This window comes from Panthera onca, chromosome A1, assembly GCF_046562875.1.
Source record: "Panthera onca isolate mPanOnc1 chromosome A1, mPanOnc1 haplotype 2, whole genome shotgun sequence".
Classification (NCBI taxonomy): domain Eukaryota; kingdom Metazoa; phylum Chordata; class Mammalia; order Carnivora; family Felidae; genus Panthera; species Panthera onca.
In genome coordinates, this window is record NC_138339.1 from 33300397 (window position 1) to 33318088 (window position 17692).

Below are 17692 nucleotides of genomic sequence, written 5' to 3' on the forward strand. Positions count from 1 at the left end.
TACTTGTTTATTTTTATAGTCAGTCTTCCATGCTACACTCTGAGCCTTAGGACAGCTGTGATTTTTGTTTTGTTCATTGTTGTATCACCAGCCTAGCACATAATATGTATTCAACAAGTAGTGAATGAGTTACTTATAAAAGTTCCTCGCTGGCATTGTGAACTTTCACAATACACTTGAATTAAATATATGTAACATTTTAATCAATGTGTGGATTATGCGTTTATTTTGTCAAATAATAAAATATTTTAAGCAGTCAAAGACAGGGTGGAGTATTTCCTAGGTAGGTTCTAAAGCAAGTTACTGAAGGAGAAGATTCATTAATGTCCACTGATCTACAGGATGTTTGTTTGCACAGCTTCTTTATTCTTGTAAGTTGCCGCTTAATAGTTTGTCTTTATTGATCTACTCCATTAAATCTCCAAGGAAATAATTGTAAGAATTGGTGATAAACTTATTCTTTGCTTCACCTTCCCCTGGATATTAACAGGGAATCTCTGTGAGTCAGATGGTGATAACAGAAGAAGACCTATGAACACCAGGTTCTGAGTAAAATGGAATGCAGAAACAAGAAGGTGAAGTGGAAAAAATGACTACAGTTAGTTCCTGTAAGTATACATAATAAGCATCATAAGTTATGATGTATGTTATTAAAAAATAATCATCATTGATCTGCTATATCTGGTCTAACTCTGCAAGAAGCAATGACGCTCTCTGGCCTTAAAACTGAAGGGGAAAAAAGCCAAATAGTCAGTAGCAATGGTATAACTATTTTATAATTTTTTTCTTAACACTAGTATTATTTTCTTCAAGAGGCTATATGGGGGCCTGATGAGTCATTGATACATACATTGATGCTTGCATCTATATCTTGGTTCAACCATTTATTAGCTTATGAAGGCTTGGGAGAGTTATTAAACTTAAAGTCTTGTTTTATCTAAAGAAAATGGAGATGATAATACTTAAATTCCAATGTCAACATTGACAAATAAGATGAGATAAGGGAAGTACTAGTCCATAAAAGATGCTTAAAACAGGCTAGATCCTTCTAGTGTTAACAGTTACAGTTAACAGAAACAACAATGTAGTCATAAAGAGTTTTAAAAAGAAAAGCATGAGGTGAGAAATAAATAATTGAAAGTAGATATAATGCTAATTAGACTTTTGAATTAAAAATAATTTTATGTAATGATTTCAATTTTATTCATATTAAAGATAAAAAGCATTGTAATTGGCCCAGTATTGAAGATCACTATGTTGAAATGTCACAATAGGACACATCAGATATTTGACCTCCAATGTTATGCTGTTCTCTTAGCACTTGTGGAATTTAGAGAAACTTTCTCTTCCCTATAAAAGTTTACAGTCTATATGTCATTAAGCAATGAAAATATGCTAAAAGTTAGCAGTCTAGAATATGTCATTAAGCCATGGAAAGATAATTAAATTCAGTTTGCAAACTAAGGAAGTTGATGTCCAGATGTGCCAGTTATGAATTTATAGCTCCAAATCAACACCTAATTGCCTGTGTTGTGAAAATATAGCTGGGTCCTTTAAATAGATTTCCTTTTTCAGCTGGCACAATGTTAAGTTTTAGGGGTAGAGCACACTGGAGGGGAACTCTTTTTAGGTTCTTGGATCTAATTCCAACATATGTATTGGCAGGGCCTCCTATACAACATCAAACACTTCTTGGACACCAATAAGGTATCTAAGAATTAATCACAACTCAACTCAATTATGACACTATTTACCTAGAAATAGCATCAGGTTCCACAGGTTGAAGGTTCAATCTTACAAAGATTGTCGTCCTCCATACTCCGAGGACGTTCATGTTATTACCTGTACTGTCCACTGGCTACAAACCAGAGGTTCTCAAGACCCCATTCTTGGGTTCAATTCATTTGCTACAGCCACCCACAGAACTCAGAAAAACATTTTTACTAGATTACTGTTTATTATAAAAGGACATAACTCAGGAACAGCTAGATGGAAGGGGTGCATAAGGTAAGCCATAGGGAAAAGGCACAGGAGCTTCCATACTCTTTCCAAGCTGGAGGCTTCATTACATAGGCACAATTGATTAAATCGTTGGCCATTGGTGACTGATTCAACCTCTGGTCCTTCTCTCCTCCCTGGAGTTTCTGGGAATGGGATTGAAAGTTCTAACCCTCTAATCATGTGATTGGCTTCATTGGCAAACAGCCCCCATTCCTAGGTGGGAATCCAAAAGTCACCACATTAACATAACAAAAGACACCTTTATCAACACTTAGGAAATTTCAAGGTTTTGGGAGCCGTGAGCCAAGAATTGTGGATGAAAACCAAATACTGTATATATTTTTTATCAGTCATAATATCACAGGACCTGAAGGAGGGACGTATAATATTGCCTTCCTGGTCTCAGTTTGTATCTCTTGCCAGCCTCCTGCCAAATGATTGTTCTAATGTTGGGTTCCTACAGCATATGGCTTCTCTGGCATTGTGTTCCTTCAGTGCACGATGCTCAGAAACACCCATTGGCCAGCAGCTTTCCCTAGGAATGGCTCTGCAGCAGAGATTCCGGTGGAGCAGACCCCTGTCTGTGGTTTCTTCTGCACCCACTTGAGCAACATGCAATGAGTTCTGAGGCATAACATCTCCCTCTGGATGGCTTTCTCCAGAGGACAGATTGCCATTAAGTTCCAGTGACACAGCAGTGCCCAATTAGATATGATTTCACTCTGAGAGGACCTCTTTTTTTGGATGTTCTATCTCACATCTAGAGTCTGAGGGCGCTTCTTGTTTCTGCTATTTCTATACTCTTTAGAGTTCTGGTTCTCCTTACTGAATGCTAGGCAATACTCTATCACTTCAATCTCCAGTTTTAGTTAATAATTATTCATGTTAATTTTTCCCTGTTCAAATGACTATGCAGTTTCTGTTTCCTTGTTTGCTCCTCATGGAAACACCAGAGTTTATTACTATCTAAATGGAACCACGAGACAACAAATCTGTTCTATCTAGATGCTGTTCTGTAAACTTGTTAACACAAATTTATTATACCTCTTGAAGTGCAACCAAAAATGGCAAATAAAAAAAAGGATAAAAGGATTATTAATCATGTAGTCATTCTCCTTGAGAAGACATCTACAGAGATATGTAACAGGGGAGAGGTTGTAGGAAAAAAACACATTATTTCAGCAGAGTATGTTAGAACATTATTTTTCAGAGTTATATAGTAACAATGTGAGAATGTTGTTTATGGTGTCCAGGCTTTTTTATATTGTCAGTCTATAAGAAAAGAAGTTCCAAGTGGGTTTTTACACACTAGAGATTTGAATTTAATTTGACACTGTTTTGGTTTAAATTTACTGAACAGCTTGCCCACCCATTGAACTATAGGGGAATTTATCAGAAGGCAGATGGATGCTACACTGATATTATTTCTTAACACACTGTGGTTATTCCAGCATTTCTTTAAGAAATGTACTAATTGGTGGTAGGTTGGAGAGTGTCTGCCAGAATCTTAGATGTGATCTACTTTGGAAATAGGGTCTTTGCAGATGTAATTAGTTCAAATGAAGTCATACTGGATTAAGGTGGTCCCTAAATGCGATGAGCGGTGTCCTTGTAAGAAGAGGAGAGGACATAGGCATAAGCATGGAAGACAAGGCAGTGTGACGATGGAGGCAAAGTGACTCATCCATAAGCCAAAGAATATCAAGGTTTCCTACAACCACTAGAAGTTAGGAGAGAAGCATGGGATGGTTTTCCCTCCCTAGATCTCCTAGCAATAACCAACCAAATGTGTCAACACCTTATAGTCTCCAGAACAGTGAGAGAATAAATTTGTTGTTTTAAGCCACCCAGTTTGTTATAGCAGCTCTGGGAAATAAATACACAGTTATTGTGCTTGGTATTGGGGATTCACTGGTAAATAACACAAAAATCATTCATGTCCCCATGGCTGCTAGTCATCTTTTTATATTCCCACTGTTAGTTTAAAAACGTGTTTTTATCTAATAGTTCTTATTTGGGAGGCCTTTTTCTTTTTGCGGCATCATAAGCAATTGTAGCTGCTGAAATGGGAGCCCAAATTTGGAAATGTGGCCTTGTGAGGAATCTTATTAGATGGAGGCATCTAATAAGTTTACAATTCATTTATTACTAAGTAATTTTGAAGAAGAAATCCTGCAGAAAATCCTATCAAGCTCCAAACATTAACGCAGACACACATACACTCACAGAGACACACCCTACACTCTCCTTCATTCACTTCCTTATTTCAGAAATGCTTTATCTCAGATATCAGGTAGATTCTGTTCATCCCATGATTTCAAGAGTGACCCCAAGGACTGAGCTGATGACTTTTGGACCTCCTGCGATTAGTGTTGATTAGGGGAAAATGATTTGGTGCTACCAAGGCTATAATTTCTCCCATTATAAAACCATTAATTTCACTATATTACCTTCTTCTGGAAATGGTCTTGCTCAGAATTGCCTGTCACTTCTCCACAGCATGAAATCTAACTTGCATCTTATTTGGACTAAACAGCACACATAATATCCTCTCATATTTTATATATCTTAGGGATTTTCCTCTCTCCTCTTTTTATATGAGCCACCGACTTAATCTTTATATTCTCCGTGGTGCTTTAGTATATTGTGCATTTTGAATGAAGACCTACTTTATTATATGAATGGCTTCAGGGATATAGATTTTTAAAGTTTTCAGTACTGACATCCTAATTGCTTCTAGAATTTGAATAATGCTTTAAAACACACTATTTCCCAGATGAGAAGAGCCTAACATTAAAAAAAATTAAAAATGACTCCAAGGAAAGTATATGCGGAAGTTTTCTCTACTATTTTTGCAACTTTTCTGTAAGTTTGAAATCATTTAAAATAAAAAAGTGGAAAAAAACCCCCTCCAAAACATAAAAGTTAAAAATCTTCTTGATGTTAAAAAAAATCTTCTTGATGTTAGTTTTTACTTTCTTATCTCCTCTGCGGACTCTGAGCTGAAGTCAAAGCAATCAAGGCCAAGCCGATGAGTAAAGGCAGTGCTCCAACACAGGGCATGATTTTCAGAGGTGACGGGAAAACCTTGCTAGAGGACATCCATATTTGTGCCTGACAGGAGCACCTTCTCCCACCTAGCAGAGTTTTGATTTTCCTTGTACGCGACCATCTCCCATCTCACTCCATTCTCATTTGTGTGGTGCTTGATTGGGAAACTGACTTCAGTCCCAACTCAGACCAGTCAGACTCAATTCTGCTTTTTTGGTTGAAATTACTGGGAAAAAGAAGTGCTCTTTGGTCATCTTGACTCAATGTGGAAAACCCTCCTTAAATATATTCAATGCAGAGGAAAGTAAAACTGAGAGAAGGAGAAAATTCAAGCCCTCATGATACTGTGTGAGATCCCAGATCCAATGATCCCCAAATTGCTTCTGTTTCAGTTTTGATTAGGCTGAGAAATAGCCCCTTCTTTTGGGGGGCTTAAATTAGAGTTCTATTTCCATCACAAACTGAGAAGGTAAAAATTATCTTGGACTGAGAAAGTAAAATCTGCCTGGCCATTCATCAGACTAGAATAACAGGCAGAGATAAAGCCAGCTTGGCAAAGTGAACAGGAAATGCCAAGGACATACCATGGCTCTAAAGTGTCCTAAGAATACCCTTCTTGAGTGACTACGACTATTTGAAATTCTATCAGTAAGAATGAGACATCCTACTCTTGCATGCAGGAGCTAAGTCACTCTGATACAGGAAAGCTGGTGCCCCATCTCTGACTTGCTGAACCAGAAACTGTATTTTTTTTAAGATTCCGGTAATTGTATGCACGATAAAATTTGATAATTGCAACAGGGAGTCCTGGGTGTTTTCATAGGGCTTCTCAAGATAACTCACAGGTGGGGAAGGGGGACATGAATCCATTAGCCTTTCCCTTATGAAAGCCATCCTGTGATAAATCATTTTGCGAGTTTTACTTTTTACTTTTCTGTAAATGCTTCTTTGAAGTAAGTAACATTGAAAAACATCACTTTAAGTCCTTTTAATACTTCATTGTGAATGAGCTCATCAGATTGTGGGGAAATAAGTTTTATTTGTAGTGGATAAAGGAAGGAGGACTCCTACTAAAGAGAAGCTGGGAACCTGCACATTAGAGTCCTCTACCCGATTTTGTCATTTGCCCATTGTATGGAGATGGCTGCTGGCCAGAGCTGCTGGCTCTTTTAAGGTACATACATCTGGGAATAGGTCTAAATAACAGAATTGGAGGGGGGGGGGGGTCCATCAGAGGCCTATTCGTTTAAGAACCAAGAAACCTCCTAGAATAATTTGAGAGAAAGCAAACTCATGAAAATAAATTTGACCAGGAAGAAAGCCTTGGTACCCAGAGGGGAGTAGTGACTTTGAGACTAGCATATGACTTTGAGAATAGCATGGTGGCTGTCTCTGGAATTAATTTCTGTCCCAAGCCCATACATAACAGAGAGAGGGAGTAGGGTGGGAAGGGAGGGAGGGAGACTGAAAGAGAGAGAAAGAGAGAGAGATTTGAATTTGGGTAATTATCAGGGTACTAGAGACCCTCTATTAGAATATAACATAAAGGCAGGAGAAGCATTTCACACCTACCTTCATTCAGCCATGATTGCTCACTCCTTCGGCGCCTGAGGGCTTTACCGGACAAGCAGTGCCTATCTGGCAGATTTTTGGGGCTCATGGAAAAGAGGCAAATATTGGAGGCTGAAGTGAACATCAAGACGAGGCAATAACAACAGCCAGCCGCTGAAAGTTGTGGAGTTTTTTTATTAAGTACACAGGAAACATCCTCTGGGGACTCAGGAAAGTGTGGGGAGGGGAACAGTCTTCCAAAAGGGTGTGTGAGCAGAGGTCTTGTATAGAAGCAGGAGTCTGTGGGATTCTAGATAATGTATCCATGCAAACTCACTTGTATCTACAAGCAGAAGAATGGAAAATTTCGCAAGAGATTTTGTTGATATTCAAAATGTAATCCCCTCCCTCACCCTTCCTCAGCTCTTTTTAAATAGATGCATCACAAGCCAGTTCCCTTGGGTAAATATTCTTTGCAAAGACTCAGTTGACTTTATAGCTAAGAGAAGAGGTTTTTCTGTCCTTGGAGAGAATGCTAGGCAGTATGTTTTCTCCTAAATTCCTCCAATGTTTCTAGTATTTCTCCAAGGAGAAAAAAGAGGTAGAGGATACTGCCTTGGACTTTTTTGAACCCTCATCACCACCAAACAGTGCTCAGCATGTGCCTGACCCTCATCAAGCACTTGTCTACCATTTGATTGGGTCACATCTAGTCACAATTTAATTTCACTGCTTCCAAACATGTTGTAATAACTGCCATGCCCTGGGAGTACGGACATTGCTAAGATGTGCCTCTTCCTGTCGAAGTTTAAGTCAAAGATTCACAATCCTATAGCCCAATGAGAAAAGGATTATTGGTTCTATATTAATATTTTTGCCTTTTCCTATTGCTAAAATAGAAACCATCCTGCAGACACATTTTTCTCCAAAAATGAAAGAGCACAGTTTAATAATAGCTGAGCACTTGTATTGAGGCAAAAGATTTCCTCTTCATCATTTCTCAGTAAAACCCCAGGAGGTCAAGTTTACACATTTCTATGAGGGAAAAAGTATGAGGGGAGAATACGCATTCTGCCAAGGAGTTCTTTGGGAACTGCCGTCATTGGCATTCTTCTTCTCTCCCTGTCACTTGGGGTACTAAATCCCACTTTCCAGAATTCAATGTAGTTTTGATGTGGTTCATCTTTACTTAGTAGCCAGCTCCAGATGGTTCCAGGAATACTTCTATCCACTGAAGGATGAATATGGTAGAAAGTGCCAGTTACATGTAGGTTTGCTTCTGGCCCTTGATTCCAGTGCAGCCTTTATTATGGCTTATTACTAAGGACTATGTTGAGGCACATGTTGAGAGAGCCAATGCTGAAACCGTCCATTGCAGGACGGTCTTTCTACTTAAAAAGAAGTAATTCCTCCAATTCCAGATGATGCTTTCGCTCCTTTGATCTAGGGAGCATCACCGTTTTTATCCTGTGTGAAAGAGACAATTTATGGGGGCTGCTTTGCTTTATGCGGTCAGCCTCTTCTGGCGAGAAAAAAATTCATCTGAAGTCCTGGAGGCAAGCAAAGGAAGGAGAAGAGATAGAGCCTCTAGTTTTTGCTGTTTTTGAGCCACAGTTAGAATGTGGCAGCCAAGCTTGTACACACTGCCCTGCGCATGATGACAGGGAATGTGGCAGAGAGAGGAGGGGAAATCCACTCTTCGCTCATGTATGGCCCTGACCAACCAATTTCCAATTATGCTTACTGCAGAAATTGTCCTTTTCTTCTTAGGCTTTTAGGAACAACTGTGTTCGAACAGTTTTACTATCTGGGGATATTACCTTGAAAAGATCATTGAGAATAAATGTATGTTTGCTTTTTGTTTATTTGTTAGAGGACAAAATGATGCCACCTGTTAGCTCCATTGAGAAAGTACCAAAGATGTGCTTCATCCCTTCTCCTAAGGAACATTTTAGAAACGTTTTGTAGTGCTTAGCAAGGAGCCTAGCGTAGGGCAGGTACTTGGCAAGTGTTTGCTGAATAACTGACTGAATAACGGCTCTGATCAACTATTGCAATGTTAAGGACAAAGATATGATTATGTGGAGTATTATTTGCAAATGCACAGTGTTTCACAAATGTAGAAATCATTACAGCTTTATAAATAGAAATCCTCTCACGTCATGAACCCCCCAATGTATATAATAGGCAGAGTTTTGGGGGGCACTTATGTTCAAGTTCAATCCCCAAAATTATCTTGGAGCACATGTTGTTTTGTTTTGTTTTGCTGGGTTGTCTTTTAAATACTATGACAATGCTTACATTTTGTTTTAAGGCTGATTTGAACTCCAATACATAGGGTTTGTATGGTGAAATACAAAGGCATTTCCCTTTTGTTTTTTTTTTTTTTTTCAACGTTTATTTTTTATTTTTGGGACAGAGAGAGACAGAGCATGAACGGGGGAGGGACAGAGAGAGAGGGAGACACAGAATCGGAAACAGGCTCCAGGCTCTGAGCCATCAGCCCAGAGCCTGACGCGGGGCTCGAACTCACGGACCGTGAGATCGTGACCTGGCTGAAGTCGGACGCTTAACCGACTGCGCCACCCAGGCGCCCCGGCATTTCCCTTTTGAAATAGTGTTTCACGCATTGGGCATAGTGAAGGTTCAGCAAAAGTAGATTTCATTTACCCTAAGCTTTTAACCTCAAAATGGTATCTTATAATAATAATACTAAATTAATATAATTTTGTTGCAGTGATATTGGTCTTCTTTGTGGTAATATCAGAGGCTGAGAGTAATAGATTTGGAGATACCTAACTTTGATGCAATGGCAGTACTCATGGCATTGCCTTTATTGGTGGAGAACATATCCTTTCACAGAGGAAATCCTTACATGATGATTCATATTTTTTAAAAAAAATTATATTTTCTCATGCTCTGAGTCATGTTCTACTTAAGAGATCTACTTTTGGACTTATAATGCAACACTGATGACTATGAAATAAAAAAAAAAAAAAAGATAACTGATACCAGCACTTTATTAGGCATTTCACTGGATACAAAGAAACTTTTTTTACATTAAGAACAACAATCTTATCCAAAAGATTCACATTTGCTAAACAGAACAGTGGTAGGTATGTATTTTCTTTATACCACATTTATTAAAGTATCAGTGACCAGATCCTAAAAAGAGAAGGCACAGATCTGTCTCCCTCTGGTGAATTTCTGGTGTCTAGTGAAGGAAATGTCACCAGCTCTGCAAATTCTCATCCTTTAGAAATGAAGCAAATCAATGCAAATGTGTACAAGCAGGGACCATGAGATGGAAATGTTACATTAAGAAATTTGGATTTTCTTGTCATTCATAGGAATGTTAAGAGAGGAGGTAGGTACCAAAACTGTTCCCAAACACCAACCACGTTTAGATCGTGTCACGGATTCACTGTGGGATACAAGAGTATTTGAAAATTTTATTTTAGGAATTCCAACATAGTTCTATTCTCTGCAAACTGTTCTAGAAACTGGCCTTAGATTTCATTATTCTTACTCTGGGATGTCTTGAGTTCTCATTTCCTCCAAAAAAACTACTGGTTGTTATAATTTGCTTTGGCAAGTCTCCCTGTGGGGTACTGGTTCATTGTCAAGGTCCATATTCTATCACCTGCCCAATCCCAACCCAGTCTCCTGAGGAGACTGTGTCTATATCCCAGACTTTTTTTCTCGCTCTCTTTTTAGCAATCAAAAGAGTTCTTTCTATGTCAGATTTTCTATAATTTCATAGATGATTAGCTCTAAACTGATAAAAATAATTTGTGGTAGGGTGGTAATGAGGGGAGTAATGGATTAGTTTGTTACCTCTCTGAAGAAAAAGAAACTGAATTTTAAAAGAGGTCCTGGTATTGAGTTGGAAGGTGCTACCACTTTCCAGGGGGCATTTTTAAGAATTTAATTAATTAATTAATTAATTTTTACATGTGAGAGACACAGAGCTTGAGTGGGGGATGGGCAGAGGGAGAGGGAGACATAGGATCTAAAGCAGGCTCCAGGCTCTGAGCTGTCAGCACAGCTGAAACCACAAACCATGAGATCATGACCTGGGCTGAAGTGGGACACTTAACCAACTGAGCCATCCAGGTACCCCTCAAGGGGCATTTTTAAGGTGTGGCGTGTTTTTGGATGTCCTAGTTACTGGGGAATATTACTTAAGGGATTAGTGGGGGAGAGTTTAGATCTCGAAACAGGATGGTGAAGGGAAATTTTGAATGTGGTGGCATTAATCTTACAGAGCTACTTGATTATGCCACCTATATTTGAGTTGGTCCTTTGTAAAGCATTCATGGAACTTGGCATGGACCAATATTTTCCTTCAGGAAGGGTATTAGGACTATAGATTTCCATAAGATATCTTAACATAGGGGTTCGGAGGGAGGTTGGATCTCACCCTTTATAGGTAGCCCAATTGAAAAAGAGAGAGGCAGGATGGATAGGGTTGCCAGATTAGGAGAAAAAAAAGAAGAAAAAAGGACACATCCCATTAAATTTGAACTTCAGATAAACAATGAAAAGTTTTTGGTATGTCTCATGAAATGTTTTGGAAATTCTCATACTAAAAAATACTGTTTATCTGAAATGTGAATTTCACTGCGTGTCCTGTGTTTCATCTGGCAAGACTAAATATGGAAAAGAAATAACTGAGGATGGAGAAAGAGAGGCAATAAGACTGATTAATATTCCACACCCAGATACCAGGCTCAAGGAAGATTACAAAGTTTTTGCTCTGAGCATGACAACTCACGCAGATCCTTGAATTAGTCCTGCATTTTCTATTGCTGGTCTACACGCAGGCAGATAACAAAGGTGTAAAAGGATGTCGTACACCTGTGTTTTGAGAAGGGAACCGTGTTGGAACCACCCAATGTTGATGGGTCTCTAGTGACTCTCACAGAGCCTCAGCAGTTCACCTTGACTGAGAATTCCAATGTTTAAAAAGCAAATGTCTGAAGAAATCATCTTTCACGGAAGACTTATCCTCATAAGCGGAATGGTTCCGTGTTTGGAAGAACAACTTCTGAAGTGCACTGGTTCTGTTGCTGATGGAAACAAATGTGAATCTAACTTTTTTGCATGATAATGAAGTGAATAAATACATTGACATTTGAAACTTTTGAGAGGTTTCCAGTACTCCATAAGCTGAACTATTTGCTTGGGGGAGCTCAGATAATTTCTAAAGCACATTCCTTACGTGATTTTTTTACAAAGGCCATTTTAGACAAAAACATAATTTCTCTTCAAATTTTTATCCCAAATTACAACAAAAAATGGCAATGAGTTAAGGCTGGTCATAATGTGCCCTTTTTCTTTAGGATAAGTTTGATTTTTGATAAGATACAATATATTAACACACAAACCACATACAAGCACATACTTTTGACTCATACAAATATACATTTAGAACTAATACCTATAAAATCGTACCACAAATGAAATAAAAACTGCACAATTTTTAACAGACTCAATCAATACATTTTACAAATTCTACAGAACATTTTATTGATGTCATTGGGAAAACAAACGATTTAGAGCATTATTTAAAACTGTATATAACACAGGAGCCACCAATAAGTTATGGCAAATATAGCCTCTACACCATTGTGTCACTGTAATCTAGTCGAAAAGACTAAAATGCTGTCAAATAAAATACTTGTAAAAACCTTGTTTAGCATATCCTGAGGGACACTGTGCATTATTTTCTGTTAGTGATTCAAAAGTCAAGCACTCTACCTATGAAGCTCTCATTTGGATGAGCAACCAAAGGTTAGGAGGTTGCATCATCGCATCTGTAGAACTATAGAACTGGAAACTCATGAGAACATGCATTTCCTGAGACCTCCAACTTTCCAGTCTGGAATGCTAACAGGGGAGAACCTGAAAAGGTAACTCTGGCTAAAACACGTTAGGACCTCAAAGAACTGAAAACAGCTTTAAGTCAAGATGTTTGTTTGTAACTTTGATTCAAGTCCATCTTCAATTCTCCAGCTTGAAGCGTAATTGACAATGTATTTAGACTATCACCGCTCGTCATTTCTTATTTATGATGGTCTCATTTTTCACTGGTTTTCTAGTGATTTTTTTCTCCTCTTGAATATGTAAATATCTGAGTTATGTTTATGCCCATTAACATAAGGAAATACTGACTTTAAGAGTTAAAATGGCAATAGAATCAAGTTGGGTGATTAGAGAGTGCAGTTGTAACTTGAATAATGCGTGTGAGATGTGCATCCCGTGTGTGTGTATGTGTGTGTGTGTGTTTCTGTGCGTGTACACACACAGGCACATACATGCCAAACACTTAATGCTCTAGTACATTCACTGCTGGGTGGTGCTCTATGAAAAGTGAGTTTTCCCAGTATGGCTGAAAGTGAATATTGAGGTCATCATACAAAATATCCTAAGGCTTTTCAAAGATGCCTCCTCATTCTCTGCACTCGTATGAATGTGTGGTAATAAGGGAGACATAAATGATAATGGCAAAGTATTCGCCGTTTCGGTCCTTCAAAATTACAGACAGGAAAGCAAACGAAAAAAAAGATATTCTTTGCATATCTTCCCTCATCCCACCCACTCCTTTGATTTCCTGCTGCAGATTGGGTAGTGGTTGGATTTTGTTTCTGTTTTTGCCTTGTAGGACTTGTGACCTAAAGTTTTAAGAAAAAGCCAAACAAAAAGTGCACCAAGATATATCGCCTACATCCTGGGGCCTATTTGTAGCCCTTGTGCTCCTGGCTCTCTGGAAAGACAATGCCCTGCGAAGACAAAGGAGCAGAGGCTGAGGGTAAGCTCTGATTGCATAATACTAGTCCTCACCCCCACTCTATTTAAGGCCCACAGCCTGCTCCCTACATCCGCCTCAGGGCAGAGCCAGTAGGCAGAAGACAGCCAAAGCCACCTTGTCTCTGTTCCCCTTTCCAAGGACTCCCTCCTGGTGACTCTCCCTCTAGCTGGAGGACCCATGGTCCACTTCTACCTGCTCCCGCCTTTAGAAATGAAGGCAAGTCCGTTTATTCTTGGTGCCTGCTACGTGGGGACTGTATGTCCACATGGAAACCATAACATTGACTTGAAAGTACCTTTTGTCCAACAAGGTTTCTGCATGCATATCATTAATAGCAATAAAAAGCTTTCTCCAGTAAAAAAAAAAAAAACCTGCACAATTAGTCTAATGCTTCAGCATGTTTGTTTTTTCCAGCACCCAAATGACAAATATGGTAAAGCTAATTCTAAGCAAACATTATAAGAAAGCATCTAAGTTCAAGAAAATACAACATAGTTACCCCTATATTTTATTCATTCCTCATTAATATGTTGAAAGATTTGTTTTCTGTCATATTTATAAGTTAAATCCTTGTGTCATTGCAAGTGTGCTTGGCTAAAGATCCTCCCAAGGGATGAATAATGAATTGTCAGAGAGAAGATCTGCTCACAAAGCAAATTGACAGGATGTAAATTTCAATAATCCATAGTCCTTTAAAAAGGATTCATATTCAACTGCACATTAAGAGCAGGTGAAAGAGGTAAAAAAGACAATAAACTGCAAGAGGAGGGAAGGTGGAAAGAAAACTATATTTGTGAATAATTAAGTCCCAAGCCAGAATATTTTTACAAACATATTTGAAGATAATCAGCTACTCTACTTTCAAAGGTCTTAACCACTCTTTTCATACCTTGCTAAGGGTTTCAGTCTCAAAATTAAGTGATTAAATATTACCAATATTTTCCCTGGAAAAGGAGAACTGTGATTATACCCGTGTCTGCGTGTGTCTGTGTGCATTTGTATCTGTCTGCCAGCAGGAGTGGGTACGTGTCGGCATACGGGGGGGTGGCACGACAGACACACAACTGGAATGTGGAAGCGTTGCACGTCTGCATGCTGCTGCAGCTCTCCCAAGCACAACTGCACATTCTTCATAAACATTCTCTTCAGGGTGAAAATTTTCTCTTTCCTCCCTGCAGCTGCTAAAAAATACTATTTTCTGACAGTGAGTATTTATAACCTTATAACTAGCTCTTAATTACTCAAAATCTTGACACAATCTTGGGATCAACCCCCTTACCTAGGTGTAAGAGATCAAACCGTATGTCCTATGTTTAAATTAACTAAAAACTGCAGACATGCTTTTATTTTTCTATTTTCCTATGGCCCTACTTTGCGTGGAACGCATTTCCCCGGGAAACTCTTGAGGTGCAATTATTTCTAAACACGAAGTTAAAACAATTCATAATTATAAGAATTTCAGCAATTTACAGATTTTTAGAAATGCCTCACAGTATTCCTGTGAGGCACGCAGGTAAGGGTTATTGTGCTCTTTTGGAATATTTTAGAGTTGTCAAATATCACAAAGACACCAAGGAGGGAGCAAGGCTCAAAGCGGAGTTATCATTTTCCTTCTCTGTAGATGTGGACTATATCAAATGTTGAGACACAGAAAGGTTCTGTGAAACTTTTGCCTCTGCCCCAGGCTCGATTCTGGGGTAGGATAGAACCCAGAAGTGATGAGTCAGTGTTAATTTTCAGTGTGTCTGCCCACACCTCATGTATTTAAGCATCTCCTAAAAACATTTCATGGATCTTTAAGATTTTACACTATACATGGTTTCAAAAACTTTTTAATTCTTTCTGCAACCCTTCCTCTTTTCTCGACTTTCCTCAACTTCGAGTAAAAATTTGAACTGAAGCTGCTCGAAATACGTTCCTCAAAATTTGAGATTTAGAATTACATGTTCGGAGATGCCAATTTGGTAGGAAAGCTTGCACAATGTTTCATTTCTTTCTTCTTCATTTTCCTTCCTTTTTTTTTTTTTTAATCAAGAGAATTAATAGGGGAGATTTTGTAAGAGTTCTTTTCAGAGCTTCCTGATTTTAACACGTCTGTCATAATTTTTTACTTACTGAGGATTTGCAGGGCAATATTACTTAAGAGATTCCTGAATTAAAATGGCATCCACCTCTTCTCCCTCCTCCATTTTTCACTATAGGGTTGGCACTAATCATTCTTTCAAAAAAGTTTTTACTCTATATTTATAGCTGCCTTAAATAGAAACACGGTGAAACACTGTTATATTCATATAACACAAAAATTACTGATTATGGCCTCCAATATTACTGATGCAGGGAAACTGATTTGATGCATATTTTCTATGACCAAAAGTTAGCAATGATCGACCAATTGCAGACGACTATAGAATATTATATTATACCAAGTCTTCACAAAAACAAATTTCAGTACAACGATGTAATACACATTACGTTGGGCATTCAATTGTTTTGAGTCCCATATGGCAGCTGATTAAAAAGAGCGAGCGAAAGAGGGAGCGGAAAGGTTCAGTTAGTGGAAACAGTGTAGGAGCCCTAGGCTGAAATCGGAAACGCAATCAAGTAAACACTCATGAGTTATACGTTACAAAGACTAATTCTGAAAAACAAAATTCACTGGTCTTTTTTTATCCCTAACACTAGTAGCAGATTTTGCTCATCAAATGGGAAATGAAGTATTTATAGTAATGCAGAGTATGATAATCATCACTGAAGAAATGGATTCCCCCTTTTCCCACCCACTACCAGCCTAATCCCCTCAGAGACTCAGTGGAATAGGAAGATCAGAGTGTTTATAGATAATATGCCTAGTACAATGAGTCTTCTCTATCTTACTCGTGGATGCTCCAAATGGTACTATCAAGTGTTGGCTTCTCCCTCATCAAAGACATAGTTGAGCTTTATGACAGTGCTGATGAAATCCCCAAGTTCTACAAAATCAGCAGTGACAATATTGATGCCACTCTCTCCTGGCTTCTGTGTGCGGACCCACTGCATCATGGCAGGAAGAGCTCTGAGAAAGGAAAGAAAAAGAGAAGTCACAGGAGGCAAGATACTATTTTTCAAGCTTACAACACCCAGGCTTAACTTTAGTTTTCTAACTTATTAAAATAAATGCCCAATTATAGACACAGAATAGAGAAAAAAAAAAAAAGCCAAATGGACAATGGTAGATTTTTAACCTCTGAAGGGACTCTGCAGGAGAAACATTCACTAGAGCGGTCCATATTAGACTCTTTCTCTTTGGAGATCTCAGTTGCTGTGAGAGTTTGTAGGGCAGTTTTCCCACTGAGAATACAACATTTTTGCACACGTATTCTAGTTTGGCATGGTGTGATTTCAAACCCTGCAAAGGTATGCGTGGTGAGGTCAGAGATGACTACGTACACCTAACAAACATTTATGATGAGCTTGTTATTTTCGGAAAATGTGCTAGACACTGTAAATAGATACAACAGAAAAAACCTCTGCATCCAAAGAATGCATGATTTGCTGGTGGGAAGGTAGATACGGAAAAACATTTTAACGTAATACAATCAGGGCTCGTCCTTTAAGCAGTTAATGATCACCTATTATAGTCCAGATACCATTGGAGGCCCTTGAAAAACTTGAATGAACCAAGAAGATAAAAATATTCACCTGTGAGGAGCTTACATTCTAATAAAGAGGGACAAACAATAAATAACAATCCTAAATAAGTTATGTCATTTGATAGGAGGGAATAAGAGCTATAAAAATGGAGACAAAAAAGGATTAGGAATGTGCAGGTAGAGAGGGGTGGTATAGATTACAACTTAAAATAGGGTGGGTTATAGGCCTCATGGATAAGGGGATGTTTGTGAAAAGTTAAAGGAGACAAGGGAGTTAGTCATGTGAATATCTAGGGAAAGCATTTCAATTACCACCATGGCCCTAAAGGGGTAGCGTGTCTCCTTGGAAAAAGATCTGATATTCAGGACACAAAGTGCTGTTAAGAGCCATCATAGAAGAGTTAGAGCTACAAGAGTGGATAAGATTACCTGATTTTGCAGAAGGAGAAGAGAAGAGAGAATCTGAAGATCATGTGAGGGTTGAGCAGAAAACTTGATTCAAGAAAAAGAAAAAGAGAAGTAGGTATAGAGGTAGAAGGAAAATCAGGAGCATGTAATTATGAAAATCAGGGCAGAAAGGAAGCCACGCCCCTTTCGGTTTGTGAAGCAGAAGTATGGAATGGAATAGACACCCCTTTCTCCAGAT

At 38.5% G+C, this 17692-nt stretch overlaps 1 protein-coding gene across 1 annotated transcript in view; it reads right to left on the minus strand.

The window, feature by feature from the left end:
* Positions 1-9605: 9605 nt before the first annotated feature.
* Positions 9606-17692, minus strand: part of PLCXD3 (phosphatidylinositol specific phospholipase C X domain containing 3) — a 175763-nt gene continuing 167676 nt past the window's right edge. The window contains exon 3 of the mRNA XM_060634509.3: positions 9606-16469. Within this exon, the coding sequence (XP_060490492.1) occupies positions 16316-16469 (154 nt within the window). The 3' untranslated portion in view covers positions 9606-16315. The remainder of the gene's footprint in view (positions 16470-17692) is intronic.